The following is a 21,026-nucleotide window of genomic DNA, read 5'->3' as shown; positions in this document are numbered from 1 at the left end:
GAGCTGAAAGAAAGCTTTATAGTTGGCCTTTTCACTTCCCCATACTGCCCTTCCTTTGCTGCCTTGATGTCTAAAAAAAAACAAAAAAAAGCAATAATGAACAGTAAACTCAAGGCACCTTTGAAATTAGAGGGATCGGAGAATCAATAACAAGGAGTACAGATGGACCAAACCACCCTAAATAGTATGTCCTCTTTTTCCCCGCACAACCCATAAACAAGGTAATTAAAAAAGATGTAGTTCACCAGTTAACACAGAAGTTAGGGTTAGGTTTTGCCAGCTCCCCAAAAGACATTAATTAACAATGCAATTGATAGCTCAATAGAGAATCGATAGTTCAATTTAAAAATAAAAATTAGAAGAAATCTGAGAAGTGCATATATTTTAAAATAATGACAACAGTGGTATAACCTACACATGAGAAAACACAAATAATAGAGTAGACGGAACAAAAACTTAAATAGGCAATATTTTAACATCACTGTGCCTTAGATTCCTCATCTGTAAATGAGGAATAATAATAGTACTAAACTTATATACTTGAAGACCTTGGTATAGTATCTGTAATATATTAAATGATAGCTACTAATATTTATATTAACTTGTTACCAGAATCAACTTTCACCATAGGAAACAATATGACATAGTTGTTAAGAGCCCAACTTCTAGAGTCAAAACACCTGGGCTCAAACCCCAGCTCTATAATCTATGTGAACCTTAAGTGAGTTACTTAATTCCTAATCCTCGATTTCTAAATGGACATAATAACAGAACCTACCATGTAGGGCTTTTGTGAGAATTAAATGAGGTAATACATGTAAAGTACTTGGTCCGGAGTCAGCAGATAATAAATATTAATAAATAAGCTCCCAATAAATACTAGCTATTCTTAATTATTAGTAGTATCTTCATAGTGTTTACAGAATAAAATCTAAATTTCACTGGGCATAAAAAGCTCTTAAAGGGCTGGCTACTGCTTACACACCCAACTTCATTTGTGACTTCCACTCTTCTAATTTCCCACTTTATGGCCCTAGCCATATTGAACTTCTTGACGTGTCCCATCATTTTCTCACATCCTTGTGCCTTAGTATATGCTATTTGCTCTACACGGGATGCCATATCCCTGTGTGTCTGGCAAATGTCTATGTTCCAAGCCTCAGTTTCAGAGCTACCTCCTCTACCTTCAAGTAATCTCTGGAAACACTTATGTCTATGCACTATGCTTCCACTACAGTGATTAGAATTATTTATTTGCTATTTGTCTTCCTACTAGCTTACAGGTTTCTTAAAATGGTTAAAAGAAACAAAAAATCTACTAGACATCAGTTGTGAAAATTCTAAAAAAGCAACATCACTTTTAATTCTAAGTAGAACTAAGTGAAAATAAACCTGGATATTTAAATAAAGAAAACATATAGGCCTTTTTGTTTATTTGGTTCTTTTAGTTGTATTCTCTAGTAAGATCTACAAATTTTCCACAGAAAATTGTTATTCAGATTTGTCTGTTCTGTTTCTTACCTATTAAAGGAAAGGTTGATTGTTTGTAGTCTTATCAATGATTCCATTTCTTCAGGTAAAGAATTTAAAAAATTATTCCTAAATTAGAGAGAAAAAAGATGATTTACAAAGTTTGAAAATCTGTACAACTTTAGTTTATAATTAAAATGTTGACCAGACAAAAATTTATGCAGCTCTGTTTGTCAATTCTTGATTTCATTAAGGCTGTGTCCTGAGAATTCTGAATCGGTCAGCTGCTTCAAGTATTTGATTAATGTGCCAAATCCTAATGGCAATGTGCAACCAACTGATACTGCAGTTAACTCGTTAATAATAGATTTAACAGGGTAAACACTGTAAACTAATTCCTTATCTCCTTCAAACTGCAATCAACAATACTTTCCACAGCCAGAGCCCTTTCGGTTATGCTTATAAATACTACATTATTTGATATCACAAGTATTATAAATATTTGATTAATAGAAATATTTCACATATAGACATTAAATTCTACTCCAAGAACAACTGAAAAATTACATGAAAAAGATGAAACAGGAAACTAAAGAGATTCTATATATTTAGAAACTTGGTGCTTTCTACTACATAAGTATTAAGTAAGTCCATTTCTACTCTAAGTTTAGAATTTCAATTTGCACAGTGTGTAATTTTTTAAGATCTTACAATAAAACACAGCAGTAAAGGGAATCTCATTTACTACTGAAAAGATCTGGGAACAATTTTAGAAGAAAGGTTAACAAGAAGGTAGAAGCACTCTAGAGGCCGTATAAGTACTAATAATAGAAAATATTTGTGAAAAAGTTATATCCAACTAGATGGTTATCTATCACAATTGAATAATTTTCTCTAACCTATATCTTTGCATTCAGAAGTCAAGCCTAATATATGAGTCATACTTTCTCAACTCAACATATGTTGTTTTTTCTTTTCTCTGTACTTTTCTCCAGTTATTGCCTTTATTAATTTGTGCTGAGTAACACAATGATGGTTTCTATCTTTTCCTGGAGTCTTATACCTACTGATAGCAAACATAAAGGCGTATTTTAGTCACTTAATTAGAAATTTCCAGGTATAGTTATAGACAGAGGCATGAGCGCGTACACATACACACACGCACACACACACGAGAATGGGATGAAAAATAAAGTGAGCAGCAATGGAGGCAGGAATTTATTCTCACTGTTCTATTAATACTGAACTAAAATGAGGTTTTAAACTGTTTTGCCAGTGTAATTGCCCCTGGAAAACAGAAGCAATTCCGCATTTAGCAGGAGCAGAGTTATTAGTATATTTGCTTTAATCCCATAAAAAAAATTTTGTCTCTACAGGAAGAATAAATCTTCAAACAGATATAAATAGCTTATTGTAATTTATTGTTTGAGCAAAGCAAGAGCAGCTAAAAATAACAACACATGAACAGTAAGAAGCCCAGGTAATAGAAACATATTTTACAAATTAAGTTTTAAAGCCCAAGAAAATAAATGACTGTCTAACCCTGAAATACCTATTATTACCCCCAAAAAACTGTGACACTTCTGATCCTGTCACTTCAACTTAGGATATATTTAAACTAAACTTCCTATTACCTCTGTAGAGCCTTAAATAGTTTCTTTACTTTTTATTGCCACTCATAGTGTTCTTTTTCTTTATTTCTTGCCTTGCATGGTTAATATAATATTTTGAAACCAAACAGGTTCTTTTTGAGAGAAGTCATGCTAGCTGCTGTGCCAGCATAGGGTTTTGACAGTTTTATGCTAAAAAAGAAACAATGTGAAGCAAACACTTTCCATGTGCTATCTGTAATTTTGCCTAAGCATGAATCTAAATAATGTATTAATATTTTCTAATATTTTAAGTAATTTTGTCTTGTCACATAACTTGTAAATTACCTTCAGATGACATCTGATTAAAATATTTCCTAAATGCTTAATTATGGATTTCTCCTAAAATGTTATTAATAAACTAAAGACCAATTTCTTTTCTTAGAAAAACATGAGGGAAAGGGCAAAAGTTAGGTAAAACACAAAGATAAGTTATTATTAAAAAAGGGAAGCAAGGCTTCCCCAGTGGTACAGTGGTTAAGAATCTGCCTGCCAGTGCAGGGAACAGAGGTTCAAGTCCAGGTCCGGGAAGATCCCACATGCCGCAGAGCAACTAAGCCCGTGGGCCACACTACTGAGCCTGCACTCTAGAGCTCACGAGTCACAACTATTGAAGCCCACACGCCTGTCTCCACAACGAGAAGCCACCGCAATGAGAAGCCCACGCACCGTAACAAAGAGTAGCCCCCACTCGCCACAACTAGAGAAAGCCCACACACAGCAACGAAGACCCAATGCAGCCAAAAATAAATAAATAAAATAAATAAATAAAAAATAATTTTTTAAAAAGGGAAGCAACAGTATCAATAAATACCTGAGATCTATAAAGGTTAATTTTTGAAGCATACATAATTCCAAGGATATAAAGGAAAGCTTATTAAAACTGAGATTGACATCAGTAACCATTTCTTTCAGTTCCACAATCCTGAAACAAAAATAATTTTTAAATGTTAATACTATTTGAATTCACTGTCAGAACTTCAAAACTACAAGCAGACTATAGAGGAAAAAAATCTTACATTATTTTTGCTAATTAAGATTTTCTGTAACTGTTACTTTTCTCATAAAAATTGCAATCAGTTTGGATGTGTAACTGATAAAAATAGGTTTTTAAAAATAGCCATAATATTATCTGTCCAAGAATTTCTATTTGACCTTAAATGTAGATTGAAGTTTAAGAAACCATTCAGTTTATATTTAAACCAATTATGGACAAAAGAAATTCAATCTAGGCAATGTTTATACTATATCTGTGACTTGAATCCATAAAATAAATTGTCAGACATATATTCTGTAATATCGTAGTTATTGTTTTAGACTCCATAATATAAAACCATCTAAGTACCAGAAGTATCTGATACATCAAAATGCTTTTTAAATATGATATGGCAACATTTTAAAAGTATAGTATCTCTTATCCAAATTATCATTTAATCATGATTGCAAGAAAACAGTAAGTTAATTCCTAGGTTTGCTAAGTGTTACTACTAAGCAACTTAAGCCAAATACTTAGAGAGGAAGAATTAAATACTTCTAAGTAAACCTGATCAAACTTAGTAGTTTGAAAGTACGATATTAATTTAAGAACAAGAGATGTTACATATGATTTGCCAAAAAACAAAAGTTAAACTGTAAATCATTTTTGTCTATCATATTAGCAAAGAAAAAAAAAAAAGAAAGAATATCAAATGCTGTGCTAAAGAAGATTAAAAGTGAAAGATACCATCATGAAAGATACCATGAGTCTGGATATGTAACTGATAAAACTCTTTTGGAAAGCTTTTGGACTTATGTATCAAGAGCCATACTCTGATTTGGTAATTCTTCTGAAAATTTGGTTTAGAGATACAATGTTTTGTTTTATTTACAATCAAGCTTATGGTATACAGATAAATTACATTTTTAAAGTATTGTTTACAACATGGGAAAATGTTTATGACAAATAAACCAGTCAAGATACGAATTATATGTATAATTCTAAATGGGTAGCAGCTTGAAATAAAATATGCCAGGAAGTCAATAGAATAAATCAGTGATGAGACCATAAATTACTTGTCTCTTCATTTAGTCCAATATTTTATAACTAAGTATTATTTTTGCAATCAATTTTGTGACTTGTGAAAAAAAACATGACGAAATAACTGTGGTAACAGAATAGCATACGGTTTTGCATAAAAATAATCAGACTGTGGGATAAAATGAGCAAGTAAGCAATAACATAATATCTTTTAACTCCTTCCATCTTCATCCCCAATCAGCTTGTTTGATCTAGGATCCCTAAGGCAAACTTGTCCTATCTAAGAGCCAATCTAAATGTTCAACTATTCTATCAAATACCTTCTGAACACTTTAAACAAGAGAGAAAAAGAAGTTGAACTACATCTCCTTTCTCAGTAGAATCTCTTAACGTTATCATCTTTCAAGATCTACATTCCTCAAACTATTCTCTGTAAATAGAAAGCAAGTAATAGTTTGTCTGACTTTTTAAAAATTTTAAGCCATCTAAAAAAATTTTGGGCAGTCAGATGAAATTTCCCCAATACATCATCTTTTTTTTTCTTTTTCTTTTTTTTTTAAGTACTTAAGTATTTATTAAGTGCTAGGCACTGGTTAAATGCTTTAAGTGGATATGTCATTTAATTTAATTCTTATAAATAGGTCTATTATTATCTCTACTTCACAACTGAGGAAACTAAGAGAAGCTAGTTAACCTGCCCAAAGCCACAAAGCTCATAGATCTGGGATATAGATACAAGCAACTGACTCTATTGCCCAAATTCTTTATGATTACCCTATCCTGTCTCCCATACTGCTGTTTTAATTGCAAGGCTATGTGTCAACTTTCTTTGGGTATATAGTTAATGGCAAGATAACAATCATTTTTAGAAGTTCAACACTATACTAAACTAATATTCTCTCAAAACCTAAAGATTGTGCTATAATTAACACCCAGAGAGATGTATTAAACAGTACAAAGTACAATGCAAATGATTTCTAATGTTTGTAAATGAAGAATCCTTTTCTAGGAGGAAAATGTTAACAGAGTTGTCAATTTTGCTTTTACTATCAGTGGAAAAATTCACTGGCTTGGCAATTCATTAACATAAAGCCCCAAATTCCTATTAATCTACATGAAATTGGCTTTAGATGATCTCTTAAAACTTTCCTCTGATATTTCACTATATAGGAAAAAAGTATTTTTAATAATTCTAATATCTATTTTCCAAGTTTAAAATGTAAATGAAAAAGAAAGTTTTAACCTATCTATCTCTCAGAACCAATGTTAAAAGTGTCTCAGAGAATACTTAAGTAAATTTTACCAAATCCCTCAAATATTAACAATGTAAGAAATTTTACATATACTTTTTAATTAAAAAACTATGACAAATAATTATTCTTGCAACTAAGATGCAAGTACAACTGAGAATGATTCACAACTTAACAGAAATAGCATCACGAACAGTTCTTACCTTTTGGGAATTTCACATAGCTGATTCTTACTGAAGTTAACAGAAGTGATAATGTTACTTTTTACTGCATCAAACACTTCATCAGGAATCAAAGTTGTTTGTTTATCACTAAATGAAAAATGGTTTAAAATGTATCATTCTTAGCAATCTGGAAAGATATGATTATTGCTTTTCATTTTAAAGGCCTTTAAAGATTTCATAAGGAGATTTTTCAAGGTAGTTGATTATGAAGTTCTGTAAAAAATGCTAAAAAAACCTGCCAACCCACAAAATGTTAACTGTTAGGAATTCAGACAACATATTGTGTCATAACACTTTGTGCCACACCTTCTGTGTAGTCATATACTCAATGGGAATAAAAACAGAGAGATATCTTCAGAGCTTAAGATGTCCAAAAGTCATACAGTAAAGGAAAAGTAAATAGATTCCTCTACCTCAGAGTAAAACTAAATGTGTAATTTAAAGAACTGTTCTCACCCCTTTTCTTAAAAATCTCTAACAGAGGTTAGCTCTCAACTTTCTTTGGGTATATAGTTAACTATAAGACAATCATTTTTAAAAGTTCAACACTGTACTAAACTAGTTTTCTCATAACCTAAACCAATTTCTCTCTCATTTAGCATGTGAAAAGGTACACAGGGTAGTGGCCTTGGATTAAACTATTCCTGGTTCTTCCATTAATAAAATAAGCTTTGTAATTTACCTTCCTTAATCCTCAGTTCTATGAAATTAGGATCTGAAGAATTAGTCACTGTTATTTATGTCAGATTTTTTGCAAATATAAACATAAATACATTTCCTTTTCATTAAAATTTTCAGTTATATTTTCAATAAAATATAAATTTAATCTTAAATGAAAGTTTAGTAGAACTGACGTTTGCAGATTTAACAATTTGATGTTATAATTAGCTGTTACGCTTATGTTATTCTTTTACAATTTTTAATGCCTAATCTCATCCACTTAAAAGAATCTTCAATGGAATGTCGAATGACTGTTTGAGCAAGAAAACAATATTACATATAATGTGTGTTATGGGAGAACTGTATAAGAAAAGCATACAGTATACAGAAAGATAAAAGGTAAAAAAAAAATGATAAAAAGCCTAGATTTCACTGTTATTATGCCTTCCACTTTTGCTTTCAGGACCCATTTTCTGCTGTGCAGATGGAGCACTTCTATCTTTTCCATCAGAAATGCTCAAGTCATGGGAAACTGATTTATTCAAATTAAACTTTGAAGATTTACGCTATGTTTAAAACTTTAGTTGAAGGCATTTATGCCTTAAGATTGGGAAATAACTTATATTTTAAATAGGATACTCCTGTCCAATTAAAGACTCCAAGGAAAACAAATTACAATAAATTTCGAATCAAAACAAGTTAAGATGTATGGTCTTAAGCGCTATCTTCATTATGCTTTTGTGACATCTGTACCTTTAAAGGATGGGAATGATTATACCGCACCAAAAAAAAGTTGTATCAATACTGTTTTATAGATTTTTTAAATGATTAAAAGCAAGAGCATATGTGAAGTACCCAGTACAATGTCCAACAGAATAGAAAATAAATCATATCCATGCAGGGTGGAGAGAATGGAAGCCAGAGATAAAAGGAATTTTAAGCTAAGAAATTGCAAGGCAGGAATCAAGTGTGTCTGATCATTCAGTGTATTACAACACCTAGCATAGAATTTGATACATACTTAGTAGACTCCAAAAATACCTACTGAATAAATGGATATATTATATGTAAGATAAGACATGCTAAATTGCTATGTTATGCTATGAGAAGAAGGACACAACTACAAGTAGGGAAGAGTACTACCCTGTGTTACAGTGTCAAAGAAGGAAGGTGGTTTAGGGTAGTGATTTCTATGTGAATGGAACATAACAAATCTGAAACAGAGCCTGAATCTTAACTGCTCAGCAGGTGGTACCTACTGATACATTAAGGAAAAGAGGCCAGAAATTAATGCTGGCTGTGTGGGTAACTGAACAAACCCAGTCACTATCTAACTTGAGTCTGTATTCTTTTTTATTTTCATTACAATACCCAGACATGAGCTAATCACTGCAAGAGTTTTGACAGTATTGGTTGTTTTTATCATTGTTGCCTTAGATACTACTGAAGAATACTTGACAACCACTTTCAATCTCTGCATAGGTATCTTCTTTCTCCAATTGAACACACACCCATAGTATATAAAAATTATTAGGCTTCTGCCTCAGTTTATATACCAACATTGTAATTATTTCAGGTTTATCATATGTGCTACCAGAGCACATTATTATGACATATTATTTGACTTGTATTCAAATATATAAACAGAGTACAACCTCTCATGCTTTGCCTGCTTGAGGTGTTCATTAAATAAATGATACTTATTTTTTAGTTACCAATATAGGAACCCCTCCAATATAAAATTCTTTCTGGATGCTGGTAACTGAGTCAGAAAATTTTATTACCAATGAATACTATCACTCTTATTTTTTATAATAATAAAATGTTCTTTATTATAAAAATTTTACTATTAACGACCATTGATCTATCTCTTAAGTCTAATCAACACAAATCACCTAAGGAATGGGCATTTAAGTGCACTGTACTTTTAATATGCTTTTATCTCATCACTGTTTTTGCAATTGCTATTATTCTAAGTACTAATGCACTCTGGTGAATTCTTCACCAATTTTTCTGAAGGATTATTTCTGAAAGTTTCCTATGTTTTGCAACATTTAAAAAAATGAATTACATACCTATAGTCTAATATTTTTAATGTGATGATGGCGTGTACATTGACTCTAGATTCACTTGGTAGTGTCATGGCAGTCTCAGTAACAGAATCACTTTGGCTAGGTCCATCATCTGGCAAAAGAAAAGTTATATAAAAACCAATATTTATACTGCAAAGTCATTTTTAAAATTCTTAAAAATACTTAAAAATAGTTTACATGATTTCTATTGATAGATATTACTGGTAAAAATATCTTTTCATATGCTTTATTTCCAATATCTCAAATCTAGATCTAGAATTTAATCTTTATTTAATAGAAATAAAGTTCAAAATATTTTAATAAATCCTACTATAAGAAAATTTAGGAGTAGGAAAGAATAAAGAATAACTACAATGTCTCAGAAGAAACAATGACAAGCAATCCTTCCTCTTAAGCAAAAATAATATGGTATTACTTCTAATGAAGGAATTTGTTAACAAAGGAAAAGTATTATTTCCCCAAAATTTCTACCAAATAGGCATCTGCCTATCTTTTCAGTTTAGGATACTATGAAGCTGATTATCCCCAATCATTTAAAATCTGGCAACTTGCATAGTCAAGTAAGTTTTTGGTACATTACTCACATTAAGATCTTTCTTAGCAAATTAAGACTTTATTTTAAATAGATATTTCCTAACATGCATACCTACTTACACATTTACATACAATCAACCCTTTCACTAATCTCCAAAGACTGTTTAATGTTTCACACTGTCATAATATGGCATAAAAAACAAAACAAACAAAAATCATACACATTTAAAAGAGACAGCTTTGTGATTTTTTGGCAAAAGAGACTTCAGCAATCTAGACAGAAATAAAATAAGACTATTAATTTTTAGCGATGCAAAAACGATAAAACGGTCCTAGTATTCATATGTTAAGAGCAGAGGCTTGCCAAAAGAACATTAAAAAAAAAAAAAAATCAGTAGTATCCTTGATCTTGCTTCAACCCAGTAGGCATTTAGTGAACATTTGTTGAATAATACCAAGTGTATTTCTCTTGCATTAAGCTCATCAGTTATTCATTAATCAATAATTACTAAGTGATTATTTTCCACACAAATACATATCATATAAATATTTTATTTACAGAAGTAGCACAGAATAAATGACAGAATATCAAATAGAAATAAAAGACACCAAGAAAAATATTAATACCAAGTGAAATGCTTTGGCATTTAGAAGTTCCCTAGCGATTTGGTCATGTCACTTTAAAAAATATGTAATATATATTGCCAAATTACATCAGCAGAGAGACATATTAAACCAGCAACAAAACCCAGCATTATTTTTTAAATATACATGTATATTAGCATGATTACATATTGAAATAGAATATTCTCAACACTTTCCAAAGAGCTACTTTTAATAATCAGCATCAAGGAGACTGTAAAGAGAGAGGCTGATGTCTCTTGGGAGGGGACTACTGTGACAAATAGATTTATTTTTCATTGTATGTTCTTGTATATTGCTTGAATTTTTTTTTTTACCATATACATTTATTGACTTTTTGATTAAAAAAACTAAGATGGCGATATTCCATAAACTGATCTAGATTCAATGTAATCCCTATCAGAAACCCAGCTGACTTCTTTGTAGAAATTAATAAGCTGATTCTAAAATTTGTATGCAATTGCAAGAAACCCAGAATAGCCAAGACAAACCCAAGAAAGAAGAATAAAGTAGGACTTACACTTCCCAATTTCAGAACTTAGTACAAAGCAGTGGTAATCAAGATAGTGTAGTACTGGCACAGGATAGACATACAGATCAATGGAATAAAACTGAGAGTCCAGAATAAATCCTACATTTATAGTTAAGTGATATTCAACAAAAGATGCCAAGACCATTCAGTGAGAAAAGAATTCTTTTCAACAAATGGTACAAAGAAACTGGATAGTCACAAGCAAAAGAATGAAATTATACCCTTATCTCATACTATATATAAAAATTAACTCAAAGTGGATCAAAGACATGAATGTAAGAGCAAAAGTATAAAACTCTTAGAAGAAAAAATAGGAGAAAATCTTCATAAAACAGGGTTTTGCAAAGGACTTTTAGATATGAAACCAAACACATAAGCAAAAAAAGAAAGAAGGTGATTCCATCAAAATTCAAAGAAAACTTGTTTCAAAGGACCCTATCAAGAAAATGAAAAGACAAACCCACAGAAGCCTAGAAAATATCTGCAAATCATATATCTGACAAGAGACTTATATCTAGACTACATAAAGAATTATTACGTCTCAATAATAAAAATAATTAAAAATTGGGCAGTGTATCTCAACTGGGCAATGTATTTCTCCAAAGATGTACAAATGGCTAATAAGCACATGATGTTCAACATTATTATTCATCAGGGAAATGCAAATCATATCTACAATGAGATACCACTTCATACCCACTAGAATGGCTAGAATCAGAAAGTCAGAAAACAAGTGTTAGTGAGGATGTGGAAGAATCAGAACCCTAATACAATACTAATGAGAATGTAAACTGGTGCAGCTGCTTTGTGAAAAACAGTCTGGCAGTTCTCAAATGACTTAATATAAAATTACCATATGACCCAGCAATTCCACTCCTAGATATATATGCAAGAGAAATGAAAACACGTTCACACTGAAACTTGTAAATAAATGTTTATCACTGCATTATCCATAATAGCCAAAGGTACTGCAATTCTTTTTGAGGTGATGAAAATGTTTAAAACTGACTATGCCAATGGTTGTACTTACCTGTTAATATAGCAAAAAACATGTAGTTGTACAATTCTAATGGAAGAATTGTATGGCATGTGAATTACATGACAATAAAGCTGCTTCTTATTTAAAAAAAAAAAAAAAAAAAGCTGTATTTTACAGCTCCCCTTACATGAGTGGCCGCAATATAAGTTCTGACCAATGGCATATGAGAAGAAGTCATGTACAATACAACAGCTTAATATATATCCTAATATATTTAATCGACCTTGTACCTTATAATGCCATAAAACACACCTTTTTAAAGTACAGAAATCATACAATGTCTACTCTCAGAGGACAATGAAATTAAACTAGAAATCAACAGAAAGATAACTGGAAATTCTCAAAATATGTGATTATTAAACAACACATTTCTAAATAACACATAGCTCAAAAAAGAAATCTAAAGAGAAATTCTACAATATTTTTAACTACATAAAAATAAAACCACAACTTATTAAAATCTGTTGTATGCAGCGAAAGCAGTGTTTAGAGGGAAACTCACAGCATTCAATGCATATACTAGAAAAAAAGAAAGATCTAAAATCGCCAATCTAAGTTTCTACCTTAGGAAATTAGAAAAAGAAGAGATAATTAAATCCAAATTAAGAAGAAAAGAAATAAGAAGAACTAGAGTAGAAATTGATGAAATTGAAAACAGGAGATCAATAGAGAAAAATCAATAAGACCAAAAGCTAGTTATTTGAAAAGATCAATAAAATTAGTATGCCTCTATGCCAGGCTAACTAAGAAAAAAGGAGAGAGGACACAAATGACTAATATCAGAAATGAAAGAGAAGACATCACTGCAGGTTCCATGCACACAAAAAAGGATAATGAAAGAATACTAAGAACAATTCTATGTCCACAATTTTGATAACCTAGATGAAATGGGTGAATTCCTAGAAATACACAATCTTCCAAAATTCACACAAGAAAAAACAATCTGAATAGGCCTATTATCTATTAAAGAAATCGAATCAATAATTAATAACCTTCCAAAACAGAAAGCACCAGGCCCAGACAGTATGACTGGTGAATTCTACCAAACATTTAAGGAAGAAATTATACCAATACTCTACAATCTTTTTCCAAGGAATGAAGCAGAGGGAATACTTCCTAACTCATTCCATGAGGCCAGTACTACCCTAATACCAAAACCAGACAAAGAAATTGCAAGAAAGTAAAACTAGAAAGCAAAATCTCTCATGAACATACATGTAAAAATCCTCAACAAAATACTTGCAAATCAAATCTAAAAAAAGTATAAAAAGAATTATACACCATAACCAACTGGGATTTAACCCAGGTATGCAAGGCTAGTTCAGCATTCAAAAAATCAACTAATGTAATCCTTCATATCAACAGGCTAAAAAAGAAAAATTACATGGTCATATCAATAGATGTATAAAATGTGTTTGATAAAATCCAACAGGCATTTATGATAAAAACTCAGTAAAACAGAAACAAGAGAACTTTCTCAATTTAATAAAGACTATAACAGCCCTACAGCTGTCATAATTAATGTTGAGAAACTTGAAGCTTTCCCCCTAAGATCAGGTACAAGGCAAGGATGTTCCCTCTCTCCACTCACTCCTCTTCAGCACTGCACTGGAAGTTCTTGCTAATGCAACAAGACAAGAAAAGAGATAAAAGGTACACAGATTGGGAAGGAGGACATAAAACTGTCTTTGTTCACAGATGGCACAATCATACTGTTAGAAAATCCAAAAATAACCTCCTGGAACTAATAAGTGATTATACTATAGTAAGGCTGCAGGATATTAGGTTAATATATAAAAGTAAATTGTTTTCCTCTATATCAACAATAAACAAGTAGAGTTTGAAATTAAAAACACAGTACCATTTACATTAGCATCCAAAACTGAAATACTCAGGTATAAATCTAATAAATGTGAATAAGAACTCTATGAGGAAAACTATAAAACTTTGATGAATGAAATCAAAGAAGATCTAAATAAATGGAGAGATATTCCATATTCATGGATGGAAAGATCCAATACTGTCAAGATGTCATTTCTTCCCTATTTGATCTATATATTCAATGTAATTCCAATCAAAAACCCAGCAAGTTATTTTGTCAGTATCAACAAATTGATTCTAAGGTTTATATGGAGAGGCAAAAGAGCCAGAATAGGAAACATAGTATTGAAAGAGAAGAACAAAATTGGAAGACTGATGCTATCCAACTTAAAGACAGTAATCAAGACAGTGTGATATGGTAAAAGAACAAAGAGATCAATGAACAGAATAGACAATCCATAAAGAGACCACCATAAATGTAGTCAGCTGATCTTTGACAAGGGAGCAAAGGTAATACAATGGAATATACAAAGGCAAAGATAGTCTTTTTCACAATGATGCTGAAACAATGGGACATCCATATGCAAAATAGCAGCTTTGCGTTTCCCTGGTGGCGCAGTGGTTGAGAGTTCACCTGCCGATGCAGGGCACACGGGTTCGTGTCCCGGTTCGGGAAGATCCCACATGCCGAGGAGCGGCTGGGCCCATGAGCCATGGCCGCTGAGCCTGTGCGTCCGGAGCCTGTGCTCCGCAACGGGAGAGGCCACAACAGTGAGAGGCCCGCGTACTGCAAAAAAAAAAAAAAAAAAAAACCCAAAAAACAAAAAAAAGTAGCAGCTTTATTTATAACTGTCAAAACTTCGAAGCAACCGCGACGTCTTGCAGTAGGTGGGTGAGTAGATAAACTGTGGTACATACAGACAGTGAAATATCATTCAGTGCTAAAAGGAAATAAGCTATCAAGCCTTAAAAAGACATGAGGGAAGCTTAAATGCATAATACTAAGTGAAAGAAGCCAATCTGAAAAGGTGACAGACTGTATGATTCCAATTATTTGACATTCTGGAAAAGACATAAATACAGAGACAAGAAAAAGATCAGTGGTTGTCAGGGATGGCAGGGATTGTGGGGGGGAGGGAGGATTAATAGGCAGATCACAGAGGATTTTTACAGCAGTGAAAATACTTTGTATATTACAATGATGAATACATGGCATTATACATTTGTTCAAACCCATAGAATGTACAACACCAAGAGTGAACCCTAAGGTATCTATGCACCTGGGGTGATTTAGATGTGTCAATGTAGGTTCATCCTTTGTAAAAAATGTACTATTCTGGTGAGTGTTGCTGATACTGGGGGAGGGTATATGTGTGCAGGCAGAGGACATATGGGAAATCTCTGTACCTTCCTCTCAATTTTGTTGTAAACCTTAAACTAGTCTAAAAAAAAGGTTTAAAATTTTTTCTAATTATTCTGACATGACTTCTAACTGATTTATATCAGAATAATCAATCTTTCTTGAGGAGAAAGTATATCTGGAGAAAAAAGGACACTCTCTGATTGTCAGAAAATGAGAGTCTTAGAAAATTATGTCAATTTATTTGAAGGGCAAAGTGGAAAATATAAATTACTTAAGTATACAATTATCTTATTTATTTAACATCTACTGACTGACAATATGGTGCTAGACTAGGCTTGTGCATAACCAAGAGTTGTGAGCTAAATTAATAGCTACTGTATTTAGCCACTAAGTTTCGGAGTGGTTTGTTATGCAGCATTACACTGGCACAAAAAATTTTTTTCTTAATGTTCTAAATGTAGTGTGTGCTACAATAACATACATGAAATAAAAACTGGAATAAATCACAATTTTAGTGAAACATTAAAAATTAAATTTATGGTAATTTTTCTTTTGGTGCATGTTCGTGCTAAATTAGTATATCCTAAAAAATGTCTTTTGTCTTTATTTTTGTCAGAACTTACCAAAACTATGAATGCAGCATATATTCAAATGCCTGTTAATATACTTCCCAGTCAACAGAACCCTTATATTATACCATAATAGTCAAGTTTTGCTCTTTTTTCAAAGGTAAAGCATTAGGTGCTTACAGAATCTTTTTTTATATTTTCTAATTGGTACAGTATAACACAACTCAAAGAGATTAAGGATAGAACAGTATTATTGTGAATTTAATGATTTTTTAAATAATTTCAGCATATTTATGGCCTAGTGGATTCAGAATTAGAGCCACACCTGCCAGGGAGCATTTTCTCTAAATATTTATACCAAAAATACATGTAAATTTATATACTATTAACTCTTTACCACTTTTCATGTTATCCTTCAAAATATGGGAGAAAATAGAAAAGTACCTTTAATCTTGCTTCGTAGATATTTTAAGACTTCTTGGGTTCCTTTCTGAAAATGTGGGGAGAAAGACATATTCACCAAGACATACATTGCAGTTTTATAGATCAACGTGTATGTTTCAATATAAAATTTAAAAACCAGCACTGAATTCTAAATATGCTTACATTTATAATTTCTCTTCGAATCGTTCTCAAAGGATTTCCTTCTAGTGCCAGGAATTTCAAATGAAGTTCTCCCAATGAACAGGGCAGACTACAAAAGATTAAATTGATTTCAAGGAAGACATTAAGGGTAAGTATAATTCAACCAAGTAGTAGATTATAAAACTAACTAACATATGACAAACTATACACCATAAAATAGTGTCAAAGAAAGTCTAAGTAATTTAGACCTAAAATATTTCCTCTCGAAATAGACGCCAAACATGTTTAAAAAGAAAAAAGATTTGTTTCGATACTATCATATTGTGATTACTAAAAAAAGAATGTGAGCTACAAAACATTTGCTAAATTGTATCCAGTGCTAAAAAGTAAATGTAAGCAAATAAAATATTTCATAATTGAAAAAAATGAGAAAGAATAATTTTCAATTGCATAATTCATATTTTCATTCAGAAAGGAAAGTAATTTTTATCTTTGGTACACAAAAAGATAACCAGTTTATACACATAAATATTAAATCTCAAAATCTATTAAGCATCTATAATATACTAGGCATTGGTATAGGGATTTCAACAACTTTCCCTTAAAAAATTTTTAGTTGAACAAAGGAAAAGGACACAGGTATGGCTAACCAAAATATAGGAATTATCTTATGTTGCTGGTGAGCATATAAAATAGCACAGCCACTCTAGAAAGTGGAGTTTTTTCAAGTTAAACATACACTCACCATACAACTAAGCAATCCCACTCCTACATATTTACCCAGGAAAAATGAAAATAATGTCCAACCAAAGACTTACATGAATATTCACAATAGTCAGAAAATTGAAAGTAATCCAAACATCCATCAACTAACTAGTGAAGAGATGAATAAATTGTGGTATATCTGTATAATGAAATAACACTCAGCAATAAAAATGAATAAACTATTGATACACAAAATCACATGAATGAATCACAAAAGCTTTATACTACAAGAAAAAAGACAGACACAAAAACTATATGCTATGATTTCATTTATATGATATTTTTTAAAAGGCATAACTACAGTGACAGAGCACATCACTGATTGCTAGGGGTTGGGGATATGAAAAGGGGATTGACTGCAAAGGGTAGGAGGAGAATTTAGGGAAACAGAAATGTTCTTCATGACTGTAACAATGGTTATACAATTACATACATTTGTCAAAAATCATCAAATTGTATATTTTAATTGGTAGATTTTACTGTATGTAGATTATACGTCAACAAATGAATATATTATATATATATATATGTAATAAGACAAGTGCTAAACAAGTAAAGTTGTTCTGAGAATACAGAAGTAGAAATTAGCAAGGGGAGTAGAGGGAGAAGGGAATAGCAAAGCCTGGATTTGGGCTTAAAAAGAATGGAATTCCATCAGGCAGTCAGGCAGGAAAAGGGCATTCTAAGGTAAAGAAAATGAAGAAAAAGTCAGTACATTTGCAGTTCAGTGTTGTCAGAGTAGGATACCTGTGGGAGTGAAAGATGACAAAGAGAATGAATGAAGTCTGACTGTGAGATGTACTTGGCTGTTACACTAAAAATTCTGGACGTTATCTTGCAAGACAGTGATTCCCAACTGCTGGATGGAAAACCAGACGCATCAAAACCTCCTAGGAATTTTTAAAAATACAACCCAAAAAAATTCCATTGTTAAAAATTCTGATTCATTGTTGCCTCAGTATCTGCATTTTTTCTTAAAGCTTCTCATGTGGCTCTGATACATAGCCATATTTGGGAAACAGTGCTGTAAGAATGGAGAATCATCAAAGTTTTTTAGTAGAAGAACAACCTGATAATTTGTGCTTTATAAAAATTACTCTGGTAGCATTGCAAGGAATCAATATTTTAGTTAGAGGAGATTCTGGAGGGGTAAAAAATGCATAGAATGGTCTGATATCTAGGAAGTATGAGATCAGATGAAAGGAAGGAAAATACTTATAAGTTTCATTATGTTCTAGGCCCTGTGATATATACACTATATCCAGAGCTCTGGAGAAAGAGAAACATATATATCAGAAATATTTGTACCCATTACTTTATTTATTTAATATTATTTGTCATCGTTTTTGTTTTAAATATTTGCTTTCTGCTGCTTTCACGTAGTAGCCAAAATAAGACTGTTATGGGGAAAAATGTATGTGCCAATATTTATGAGGCAAGCGATTATTTCATTCACTAGTTATAAGTACTTTTAGGAATATCCAGGTCACTTATTAGAAGTGAGTGGAAAGAATGGTCACTGTCCAAGCATTCAAATCTATGATCAAGATGTACCATATGGGGCTTCCCTGGTGGCGCAGTGGTTAAGAATCCGCCTGCCAATGCAGGGGACATGGGTTCAAGCCCTGGTCCAGGAAGATCCCACATGCACATGCCATGGAGCAACTAAGCCAACGCACCACAACTACTGAGCCTGCACTCTAGAACCTGCGAGCCACAATTATTGAAGCCCACATGCCTAGAGCCCATGCTCCACAACAAGAGACACCACTGCAACGAGAAGCCCACGCACTGCAACCAAGAGTAGCCCCCACTCACCACAACTAGAGAAAAGCCCGCACACAGAAACGAAGACCCAACGCAGCCAGAAACAATAAATAAAATAAAATAAAATAAAAAGATGTACCATATGCCATATGTACATTGTGAAAACAATTTTGATATTTTAAAAGTTATTGAAATATACACATAGAAGAAAGTCTACCTTGCTTAACCTTTCTCCTTCTGTGAAGAGCGAACCATGTATCTGACATCCAAACATAAAACTTCAGACACCTAACTGGCATACAATCCTAGGTGAGTCTGAGTCTTTTTTTAATGTATCTGTAAAATAATTCCATCTCTAAATATTATGATTTTATAACTCCTTATGATTCTTTGCTCACTACCCTCTTCCTCTGCAGCTCCAACACAATCAATTGCCAAATACTACTTATTCTAACTCATCACACCTTTCACATCTTTCCTCTTCTTTCCATTCCCATTGTCACTACAGTTTAGGTCCTTATTACATAAGACAGAAATCTACAAAGTTGTCAACTCAGTAAATTGGATATATCAAGTGCTCCTTAGTGATCATTATTAGATTAATAGAATTTTTTAGAATTCCCGTCTACAAAACCACTCCTATCCAAAGTATCTGACCCACTATCACCAATTTATTTTTTAATGAGATTACAATCAAGTTGGTTTTGTTCTTAATCTCCCCACCTCTTAATTAATGAAAACTGGCTCTTCACAGGCATTTTAAGGACCTCTTTCACATGGCCTCAACTTATCTTTCAAGACCTAAATTCTCACAATCTCCTTTCGTGCACCCTACCATCTCAGCTCGATTCCTTGCTGTTCTCTCTATATATACTTAAAATTTATTTTCTAAACTTTCAGAGCTTTGTTTGTGCAGTTTCCTCCTGCCAAATGAGTCATTCTGACCACCTTACGCATGCACTTAAAAATAGTGGTCATCCTTCAAAGATCACATGATAGGACTATAATGAGGCATGACCCTGTGAGTACATTTAAATTTTGTGCTCTAGGCAAGTAACTTGCTTCACCCTGGTCCCAGTTCTATAATATCATCTAAAATTTTTACTTCTTCCACAAAGTCTGCCCTGATTCTTCTCAATAAATTGTGATTCCTGTATCTCCTTTAAACCCCCAGAGTATTTCGTATCTCTCCCACGGCTTTATGTCATTTAACAAATTCAACAAATATTTATCAGGCAGCTTCTATGTACCCAGGCACTGATCTAGGAGTTATTCGTAGAGTTTGTGTCCCAGTGAGTTGGAGTAACTGATTCCATTAGCATATTAAGCTTGCTGCCAAGAACAAAATCTTTGTAGGTCTACACATGATACCTACTCAATAAACAGTTATTGAATTCAATTTACAAAGAGATCTCTACATGCTTTTGTAACTTATGAATTACAACCAAATACAGACATGATTTCTTATTCATTCCATCTTTAAACTTACCTACTAATATCATTGTTGCTTAGGTCAAGCCTTTCCAAAGATTGCAGGAGTGTAATTTCATCTGGAACAGATTTTAACTTGTTATCTCGCAGGTCTAGCACAAGGATAGAATTCAGATGCTTAAGGTGTTCTGCCCCTAACATTTCAATCTGGTTTTCACCTACATGTAATTCCTACAAAAGCAAAGATAAATCATGTGTATTTCTGTATTCAAAGTTACACTAGATAATGAAAATAAAATTGAAATCTTGATTTCAAATCATTGAAAAATACATGGAAAATTTTCTAATTACTAAGATGCTTAAATTTTTAATTATATTTAAGCGATCTTACAGTTAAAGAAAAATGACAAAAAGGACAATTTTCAAGAATTTCCCAGTAATTCAAAAATTAATTAAAGGTTTAAACTGGAAGAAAGTTCAAAGTTTATAAAACCAAAGCAGAGAAATGATTTAGTAGTTACATTTATAGAATTAATAAAAACACAAATCCAAGAACTATACTGATAAAAAATTAAAGTTTTAAAACAAATCAGTACAAGTTTAAAAAGTTATTTA

The 21,026-nt window shown here is 32.1% G+C and overlaps 1 protein-coding gene across 1 annotated transcript in view; it reads right to left on the bottom strand.

Moving 5' to 3' along the window:
* LRRC40 (leucine rich repeat containing 40) overlaps window positions 1–21,026 on the bottom strand; it is a 58,760-nt gene that overhangs the window by 5,708 nt on the left and 32,026 nt on the right. The window contains exons 7-13 of the mRNA XM_029230992.1: window positions 20,470–20,642; window positions 16,470–16,557; window positions 16,308–16,353; window positions 9,346–9,454; window positions 6,590–6,697; window positions 3,934–4,044; window positions 1,522–1,599 (exon numbers count right to left, since the gene is read on the bottom strand). Of these exons, the coding sequence (XP_029086825.1) occupies window positions 1,522–1,599; window positions 3,934–4,044; window positions 6,590–6,697; window positions 9,346–9,454; window positions 16,308–16,353; window positions 16,470–16,557; window positions 20,470–20,642 (713 nt within the window). The remainder of the gene's footprint in view (window positions 1–1,521; window positions 1,600–3,933; window positions 4,045–6,589; window positions 6,698–9,345; window positions 9,455–16,307; window positions 16,354–16,469; window positions 16,558–20,469; window positions 20,643–21,026) is intronic.

The sequence above is a fragment of the Monodon monoceros genome, unplaced genomic scaffold (assembly GCF_005190385.1).
Source record: "Monodon monoceros isolate NGI ecotype Baffin Bay Population unplaced genomic scaffold, NGI_Narwhal_1 Super_Scaffold_18, whole genome shotgun sequence".
NCBI lineage: Eukaryota > Metazoa > Chordata > Mammalia > Artiodactyla > Monodontidae > Monodon > Monodon monoceros.
The sequence above is the reverse complement of the archived record's forward strand: the minus strand, read 5'-3'. Positions and strand labels throughout refer to the sequence as shown.